Genomic DNA, 10304 nt, shown 5'->3' with positions numbered 1-10304 from the left:
TGGCCCAAATGAAAGAACACATCAAAACTCCAGAAAAAGAGCTAAATGAAATGGAGATAAGTAATCTATCAGATGCAGAGTTCAAAACACTGTTTATCAGGATGCTCAAGGAATGTAGTAAGGATCTCAGCAGCATAAAAAGGGTCCAGTCAAAAATGAAGGATACAGCCCTGGCTGTTGTAGCTCAGTGGATTGAGCCTGGGCCTGTGAACCAAAGCGTTACCAGTTTGATTCCCAGTCTAGGGCACATGCCTGGGTTACAGGCTAAGTCCCCAGTGGGGAACACACAAGAGGCAACCACACAACGACATTTCTCTCCCTCTCTTCCTCCCTTCCATGCTTTCTAAAAATAAATAAATAAAATCTTTAAAAAATATGGTACATTTACACAATGGGATTCTATGCAGCAGAAAGAAAGAAGGAGCTCCTACCCTTTGCAACATCATGGATGGAACTGGAAAGCATTATGCTGAGTGAAATAAGCCAGGCGGTGAAAGACAAATTCCATATGATCTCACCTTTAACAGGAAGCTAACCAACAAAACAAGCAAGCAAGCAAAATATGACCAAAGACACTGAAATACCAGAACAGGCTGACAGGGACGAGAGGGGAGAGTGGAGAGAATCACAGGGGAAAGGGGGAAGGATTCACATGATCAAGTATAAAGAACACAGGAACAATAACTAAGGTGGGGGATAGAAATGGGAGGGAGGTGGGGAGCACTGAGGAGGGGGCAGGGCTGGGAATATAAGACAGAAAACTGTACTTGAACAAGACTTAAATAAGAAAAAAGAAAAGAAATGAAGGATATACTAATTGAAATAAAAACAATTTACAGGGAAACAAGAGTAGATAGATGAAGCTGAGAATCAAATCAGTAATTTGAAACTTAAGGAAGCAAAAAACAACTGATCAGAACAAGAAGAAAAAAGGATCCAAAAATGAGGATAATATAAGCAGCCTCTAGAACAACTTCAAGCAGTCCAACATTCAGATCAGAGAGGTGTCAGAAGGAGAAGAGAAAGAGCAAGAAATTGGAAATTTATCTGAAAAAACAATGAAAGAAAACTTCCCTAATTTGGTAAAGGAAACAGACATAGAAGTCCAGGAAGCACAGAGAGTTCCAAACAAGATAGATGCAAACAGGCCCACTCCAAGACACATTGTAATTAAAATGCCAGTGGATTGAACATGGGCCTGCAAACCAAACAACTGCAGTTCGATTCCCAGTCAGGGCACATGCCTGGGTTGCAGGCCAGTTCCCAGTGGGGAACACATGAAAGACAACCATACATTGATATTTCTCTCCCTCTCTCCTTCCCTTCCCCTCTAAAGATAAATGAATAAAATCTTAAAAAATGTATTTTAAAGAACATGTATAAAGGACATGGACAAAGCCAAAGAGGGACAGGATTGAGGGTGGGAGGTGGCAGTGGGTAGGGGGTGGGGGGGAGTGGTGGGGAGAAAATGGAGACAATTGTACTTGAACAACAATAAAAAATAAAAATAAAATAAAAGATTTTTTAATGTTTTAAAGATACTGGAATAGTAAACAAACAAAAAATATTATCACAAGACATAACAGCACAGAGAGTAGATAGCCATTTGCTCCAACAAATGAAAATCTCAAAAATCATAATTTTTCTTTCTAGTCCTCCTAAATCTGTTTCCTCACCTGTAAATTGAGAACACTCCACAAACAATCATAACTAGGTACAGATACTGAGACAGATCTTAAATAATTCTCTAACAAAAGACTAAAGTATATGTGTTAAGAGAATGTTTGTTTGCCTCTTGAGTGATTCCATTCTGTTCATCTCCAATCTCCACTGAAAGCAAATGAAAAATTCATGTTCCTTAAACACCGCTTCCCTGACATCACTCCCCTGCTGTGAAACCCTGCACCACTCCTCGCTACCCATGGAATGGAGTCTACTCCTCTCTGTCTGGCATGGAAGACATCTCACAACTGAGTCCTGCTCTCTGCAAACAGATGGCCCACCACTTTGCAACTAAGACTCCAGGCCAATAAATCTGCTCCTCTTTAGGTGATTCAACTAGGTATGATCTGCACATAATATGTTTATTCTGTGCTCTGTTAGTCACAATAGGCTACCCTCAGTTCCTCAAATAATCTGCGTTCTTTCCCACATCAGAGCCTTTACAAATGCTACTTGTCTCCACAGACCAGCCTGCACCATCTCCATCTGCACCTGCTTAGCGACATTTTTTCATGACCTCACAATTCAATCAAACAACCTTCCCCACCATCATTTTTCTCTACTTGTATACCACGTTGTTTTTACTACAGTTTAACTCAGCAGTTTTTTATGTGTTTGTTTAGGTTTGGTTTGTTTGTTACTGTCTGTCCTCTCTATTAGAATGTGATGTTAGACCAGATCTGCCTTTTTCAACATTGTGCCCAGTGCCTAGTATGGTGCCTGGTTCATTGTGGGAACTCAGGAAATACATGTTTAATGAGTCAGTGAATGTGGATGTGCATTTGAGAGTTCACTTGATTATATATTATAAGATTCCATTTACTTGAAATATCCAGAACAGGCACATCAATAGAAACAGAAAGTAGGCAAGTGGCTGCCTGGGAATGCATGTAGGTGAGGGGAAGAACAGCTGCTAGAGAGTTCAGGATTTTTCTTTGGGCCCATTAAAATGTGCTCACATGGACTGTGGTGATGGTCACACAACTCTTCACATATACAAAAATTATTATGTTGTACACTTTAAATAGGTATATTGTACAGTATATGAATCATATACCAAGAATGCTATTCCCTCCCCACAAAAAAAATGTATCTGATTAATTCATTGATTAAAAAAGTAATAATAGTTAATATTGTTTGAGTACATGCTATATTAGTATAGTAACATGATACTAACTTCTTGACCAATAATTGCCTTCAATAATTCCCATAAAAACCCTATGTGGTAATTACAGAAATGGAACCCAATTTTATAAGGTCTAAAACATACAGTTTGAGATGGCCCTATTTAAAAAGCATGACAAAAGTACAAATATGAAATTAGGTACAAGTGTTTATTTCAAATTTTTAAAAAAGAGGCCTGGCTGGTGTGGCTCAGTTTGAGCCAGGCTGCAAGCCAAGCAATCATCTGTTCGATTCTCAGTCAGGGCACATGCGGGTTTGCGGGCCAGGTCCCCAGTTCGGGGCAAATGAGAGGCAACTGATTCATATATCTCTTGCACATTGATGTTTCTCTCCCTCTCTTTTTCCCTCCCTTCCCCTCTCTCTGAAAGTAAATAAAGAAATTACTAGAGTAAGAAAAGAAATTACTAGAGTAAGAAACTCTTTTTAAAAGAAAAGAAATTACTAGAGTAAGAAACTCTTTTTTAAAATTTTTATTTACTTATCTTTAGAGGGGAAGGGAAGGAGAGGAGGAGAGGAGGAGAGAAGTATCAATATATGGTTGCCTCTCGTGAGTCCCCTGCTTGCTGGGAACTGGCCTGCAACCCAGGCATGTGCCCTGACTGGGAATCAAACCGCAATCGTGTGGTTCACAGGCCCACACTCAATCCACTGAGCTATGCCAGCCAGGGATAGAGTAAGAAACTCTTTTAACTGGCAAATATCATACAATCCAGAAAAATAGNCTCCCTTCCCCTCTCTCTGAAAGTAAATAAATAAAATCTTTTTTAAAAGAAAAGAAATTACTAGAGTAAGAAACTCTTTTTTAAAATTTTTATTTACTTATCTTTAGAGGGGAAGGGAAGGAGAGGAGGAGAGAAGTATCAATATATGCTTGCCTCTCGTGAGTCCCCTGCTTGCTGGGAACTGGCCTGCAACCCAGGCATGTGCCCTGACTGGGAATCAAACCGCAATCGTGTGGTTCACAGGCCCACACTCAATCCACTGAGCTATGCCAGCCAGGGATAGAGTAAGAAACTCTTTTAACTGGCAAATATCATACAATCCAGAAAAATAGTATATTTTTGTTAATTAACTGCCTGATTACCCATAATTCTTTTTATCCTTCTTTTTTTGCTATGTACTCTTTGATTGCCTTCATATTTATATGACAATGATTTTGTAATACACATTCTGCACAGAGATTAGAAAATGATTTGTCTTTCCTCTAGCACAATTAGTTGAAATTTGTTGTTCCTTATTTGATAGTGTAGAAATTTCTTAATTTCACAACTCATTATTGGTAATTTTATGTAAGTTTTTAGAATTGTTGTCAAATTGGATCAAACCTTCATCAAGATTCTTCCATATATTACCTGTAGATTTTCAAAACATTTCAAATTTTCCTGTGCAATGAATTTTTTTAAATAGTCTTCGAAGTGACTTCACTCATTAGCTGGTTTATATCCTCATTGTAGTAGCATATTAAATTTCATTTTCTTCTTTGATATCAGTATTTTATGTCTAATTAACAGGAAATCTAAATCTTTTTCTAACGGGTTAATAGGATTCACTTCTCTTCATTAACTGGAAGGTGCTGAAATTATCTGCTACTGCATAACAAACCATCCAAATCTAAAGGCATAAAACAAAAATCACTTTGATTATGTTCATAATTTCCACAGGTCAAGAATTTAGAGGACAACAAAGCTGGCTCGTCCCTGCTCCACAGTGTCTGGGTCATCAGCTATACAGCTAACTGTGCATGCTTTCAGGTAAGAGATGCATGAAGCCACCTAGAGCTGAGTTAATCGAATTTCCTCATGTTTGCTTCTGGCCTCCTCTCCCAACTCAGAACAATGGAGGGAAAATCCTCTCCCCTTGTCTTGTTCAGATACCATTTGTATCAGGAAGTCATTCCTTGGATCTCACTTTGATGCCTCATATTACACTTTCAGTCCAAATATATCTCGCCCAGTCTTTGGTAGACTGAAGGAAAGTAAGTTCATGTCCCCTTCATCAGACCTTTTCTGCATTATAAGAATGTTAACTATCCATACTTCCCCATCCTTTGCTTCCCCTGGCCATCTAACCACAACTCATTCTTGACTTTTAGTTCATTTCCTTGCTCTGGAAATTGGACTGCGCTCAACTGGACTGTAAAACAATAAAAATTCTTTTGGAGGGCAATTTGGCAACATATCTTGAAGCTCTAAAACTGTGCATATGTTTTGACTCAACAATTCCATCTCTCGAAGTTGGTTCTCAGAAAAGTATGAGTATACAAAGATATAAGTGCAATGGTATCTTTCTCAGCAATATTTACAACAAACAAATTTTAATTTAAATAATAGGAGATTGCTTTAAATTACAGCACTATATTGTACACCTGAAATTCATATAACTATCATAATATTGTATACAAACCATACTTAAATGTTAAAAATTTAAAAATAAAGAATATGTAAAAATAAATAAATTATGGCACATTCACATAGTAGGATATAATATGGATATTAAGAGACTTCCGCCAAGATGGAGACATAGGTGGAAACACTGTGCCTTCTCCCACAACCAAGTTTGAATACAACAAAGGTTTGGAGAAACAAAGACACAACCAAAAGACAGAAAATTGAATTATACGGAAGTCCGACTACATCTAACCGTTCAACGGGGACGGTAAGAGGGGCGGAGCCAGCAGCAAGCAGGGTCGGGCAGGACAGGGCCCCCGACCCAGGCGCGCAGGCAGACGGGAACCAGTTGGGGTGCGGGGCAGACCGCGGGCGCATATTCGCGCACAGTGAGACAGACCACGCAGGCCCCAGGGGGCGAGGGCTGACGGCGGTGGCACACTCGCGTGCAGTGGGACGAAACGCGTGGGCCCGGTGACGGCAGCAACTGCGGCACCGGTGAGGGCCGTGGCGGCAGGCGGCGGACAGGACGCCATAGTCCCTCTTTGACCCCGCCCCCACATACAGCGTCACAACCCAGCGACTTAGTTGCCCTGCAATACCGGTGAGAGCCATTGTCCCTCTTTGACCCCGCCCCCACATACAACGTCACAACCCAGCGACTTAGTTGCCCTGTTCTAGTGAACACTTTAGGGCTCTGATCCTGCTATGGAACAGGCACGAACAACCCGAAAGATGGCACAAGAAGAACTCAAAGTCCCAGAGCCAATAACTCTAAGCGACCGAGAAATTGCCAGCCTCTCAGAAGCACAATTCAGGACACTATTTATCAGGATGCTCACAGAACTGGTAGATTATAGTCACAAATTAGAGGAACAAAGTCACAAATTAGAGGAACATATGAAGGCTAAACTAATTGAAATGAAGGGAGATGCACAGGAAACCAATAGTGATGGAAAGGAAACGGGGACTCAAATCAATGGAATGGACCAGAAGGAAGAACAAAACATCCCACCAGAAAGGAATGAAGAAATGAGAATTCAAAAAAATGAGGAGAGGCTTAGGAACCTCCAGGACATCTTTAAACGTTCCAACATCCGAATTATAGGGGTACCAGAAGGGGGAAAGAAACAGCCACGAGTGGAAAACGTATTTGAACAAATAATAAAGGAGAACTTCCCCAGTCTGGCAAAGGAAATAGACTTCCAGGAAATCCAGGAAGCTCAGAGAGTGCCAAAGAAGTTGGACCCAAGAAGGAACACACCAAGGCACATCATAATTACATTAGCCAAGACCAAAATGAAGGAGAGAATCCTAGAAGCATCAAGGGATAAGGGGACAGTCACCTACAAAGGAGTACCCATCAGACTGTCAGCGGATTTCTCAAAAGAGACCTTACAGGCAAGAAGGGGCTGGAAAGAAGTATTCCAAGTCATGAAATCCAAAGACCTACAGCCAAGATTGCTTTATCCAGCAAAACTTTCATTTAGAATGGAAGGACAGATAAAGTGCTTCTCAGATAAGGTCAAGTTCAAGGAGTTCATCATCACCAAGCCCTTATTATATGAAATGCTAAAGGGACTTATATAAGAAAAAGAAGATGAAAAAGATGAACAGTGAAAGGACAGCAAACACACAGTTATTAACAACCACACCTAAAACAAAAGCAAACCAAGAAGACAGCTAGATCAGGAGTGGAACTATAGAAATGAAGAACACATGGAGGGTTAGAAACAGGGGGGTGGGAGGGGGAGAAGAGGGGAGAAGGCACAGAAAATAGCATAGATGGTAGGCAGAAAATAGATAGGGGGGAGGGCGAGAATAGTGGGAGAAATATAGAATCCAAAGAACTTGAGACACGTGGTTATAAACTAAGGGGGGAAGAATGGTGGGGGAGGGAGGGTGTGGGTGGAGGGGATTGAAGGGGGGGAATAGAACAACTGTAATGGTATAATCAATAAAATATATTTTAAAAAAATAAATAATATGGATATTAAAATCATGCTTTAAGAGTCTACTTATGTGGCAAAATGCCAGAATATAGCTTAATGAAGTAGATAATACAGGTTAAAGAACAATTTAAACAATACAATCCCATTTTTAGTTCTTAAAAACATGTATACATACATATACTGCATAAAGGAAAACCAGATTGTAGTAATTTCCCAAGGACACTATTAACACCAAAATGTTAATAGTTATTTTCTTCTCTTCTGTATGCAAAATCTCTGCTAGTTTTGTAAACTGGAAAATAAACGCTCTTTTAAATGTCCTCACTTATTGTACCTTGAGAGTGACTTCCCTGCTTGTCTTACCCACTCCTGAGGTTTATTGCTGAAGGAGAGTTTATGAGCGAGCAAGAACTGCCTTCCCAAGAAAAGCAAAATGGGACTAGATCCCTCTGGTCAGCAAATCCAAGTGGTCTCCAAGTGTAAACAGTGAACAGTGGGCAAGAAAAAAGCATTATCTTGGGGGTCTAGGGGCCAGATCCAACCTTCTGATCAGTCAGGAGAGAAGGGTATATGTGCATTTCTACTGTGTAACCAGAGGAGGAAACAAAGAGCTAGCCAGCCAGCACATGAGAAAGAAGCTAAGTAGAGAATATCAACATTTCAGGGATTTCAGGTGAGAAGCTGTAAGTCAGGAACAAAGTCATTAGACAGACGCTTCCAGACCTAGAGCAGAACCAAACATGATGCACCTAAACTGCCAAAGCCAGGCCAGCCACTCCCTGCCCCTGCTCCTTCCCTGCCACCCTGGCCCCACCCCCCACCCCCCCACCCCCCCACCCCACCCCCCGTCCCAATCAGGCCTCATACCTGGAGTAAAGGAGCTCTCATTGTACCAGAGGCAACTGATATGAGAGACAGAAGCTCACAATGAGTAGTCTGGGAGAACAAGGAAGTCTGGTCTTCCCAGGAAGGTCCTCCAAGCATTAGAAAAGACCAGGGGTTGCTCAGTCATCACACAAGATGATCACAGCTGCCTTCTCTCCTCAGCCTTCCTTCAGGTGCATGTTTCTCCAGCTCTGTACCTATAAGCAAGTCAGGTCCAGACCATAAGAATAGGCCCCAAAGCAGAGTGCTGAGCAGCATGTCAGTGGATTGAGCCCTTAAGCTGGGCAGGCCAAGGAACCCCACACATGCCCAGCGGAGCTGGCCAGACCCCAGAGGACTGCAGTTCCCAGCTTCTCCCTCCCCCTTGAAAATATACAGGAATCAGGCCCTTATCTCCAAGACCTTGAGGGGGTCAAGGGCTCCAAAGGTATTTCTTCATGAGCCTCCTCATTGCCCCTGTGACCTCCTTGTTCCTCAGAGTGTAAACAAAATGGTTGAGCATGGGAGTGACAATTACATAAAAGAGGGCAAGGATCTGGTCCGCAGCCTGAGAGGAGCCTGCCCAAGGCCTCATATAGGCAACAGTCCCAGTCCCCCAAAAAACCATGACCACAAACAGGTGGGAGGAACAGGTAGAGAAGACTTTTCGACGACCCTGGGATGTTGCGACCCCAAGGATGGTGGCAAGGATACAAGCATAGGAGGCAATGATCAGGAAGAAGGGGGTCAGGATAAAGGCTATCATAACGCCAAGATTGCCCACTCCACCCCAAAAGGTGCTTGCGCCTACCAGCCTCAGCACAGTCAGGATGTCACACAGGAAGTGGTGGATTGTGTTGGCACTGTGGAAGGGCAATGTGAAGGTGAAGATGAAGTGAGTGCTGCCAGCGATGACGCCCACGAGGTACAAGGCCCCCACCATTCGGGCTCATGCACCCTGGTTCACAAGGGTACCATAATGCAGCGGCCAGCAGATGGCAGCATAGCGATCATAGGCCATGCAGTGAGCAGGCAGCATTCTGCGATGCAAAAGAGGGAAGAGAAGTAGAGCTGGGTAAAGCAGCTGGCAAGTGGGATTGTAGGGCAGGAGGACAGGAGATCGGCCAGCATGGCACAATTGTTGTGGTGTAGAGGATCTCCACCATGGAGAAGTGGCAAAGAAAGAAATACATGAGCAAGTGCGGGGCAGGATTGGCCCACATTAGGAGTTGTCCAGCAAGGTGACCAGGTAGATGCAGAGCACCCCGCAAAACAGAGGTCCCAGAAGGGAACCAAAACCTAAGAACCCAAGCAAAACGAACTCAGTTACTGCTGTGCGGTTGCTAGCTTCCATGTCCCCTAGGAAGGACTGGAAGAAGAAGCCAGGGGAGGGCTCTGGCTGCAGCAGGAAATGCGTGGAATTGTCCACAAGAACACCCCAGTTACCAGGAATCAGATGGGTAAGCACCTGGGCTGCTGGCAATTTTTTCCCAGAAAAACCCATCAGGACAGAAAGAAGGTAAACAAGGAAAGTTGGTGGGAAATGACAGACATTCCTCATTCAAGGTTGGGATCTTAAAACACAGGGTAGTTTGTTCCACTCACTGAAGTTCTGTGTCCTAAAAGCAAAGAGGTGTAACTGATAGAATAGTTCTGTTTGAGAAAGTGGTGAGGAATGCAGGCAGAAAGCTGAGTGAGCAAACAGAATAAATAAAGCTGGCAGAAGGAGACTGGAACGAAAAATGGATCCACCATGACGCAGAGAAAAGCTGGAGTACAAACAAAAGCAAGATAGAGAAAGAGAAGATGTGGGAATAAAGACTATGGAGAGGAGGCAGGTGGGGTTTTTATCTGCAGATGGGTCCCCACATCCCTCAGAATGCCCCTCCCTGGCATCACGTCACAGAAGCTCAATCCCCACAAGAGCCAAAGGCTCAGAGCAAAGGATGGGGAGGGAAAGTAGGCAGGGAAGCTGAAGAAGGAGAGAGGAGTTTTGCCTGGTAACCAGGGAGAAGGAAACAGTTTCCTCCTGCTCCATCTAGTGCCTAAGCCCCTCTGAATTCCCTGCTGTCAGGCCTGTCCTCTGGAGTCCCCACACCAAGGACAATGGGAGCCACAATGCAGAATGGTCTGGGATGTACCCAGGGTCCTTAGGCAAGGCCTGCGTGAATCTGGGATCAGAAACTAAGTGTTC

At 43.0% G+C, this 10304-nt stretch overlaps 1 protein-coding gene across 1 annotated transcript; it reads right to left on the bottom strand.

Annotated features, from left to right (window-relative positions):
* Positions 1 to 8543: 8543 nt before the first annotated feature.
* On the bottom strand, positions 8544 to 9464 carry OR10P1 (olfactory receptor family 10 subfamily P member 1). The gene is given in 4 exon segments (XM_037030176.1): positions 8544 to 9133; positions 9136 to 9240; positions 9243 to 9338; positions 9341 to 9464. Coding segments are annotated over 4 exon segments (915 nt in total).
* Between the last annotated feature and the right edge of the window lie 840 nt (positions 9465 to 10304).

The sequence above is a fragment of the Sturnira hondurensis genome, unplaced genomic scaffold (assembly GCF_014824575.4).
Source record: "Sturnira hondurensis isolate 20B ecotype Veracruz unplaced genomic scaffold, ASM1482457v3 Scaffold0020601, whole genome shotgun sequence".
Taxonomy (NCBI): Eukaryota; Metazoa; Chordata; class Mammalia; order Chiroptera; family Phyllostomidae; genus Sturnira; species Sturnira hondurensis.
Note: the sequence above shows the minus strand (reverse complement) of the source record. Positions and strands in the feature narration are given on the sequence as shown.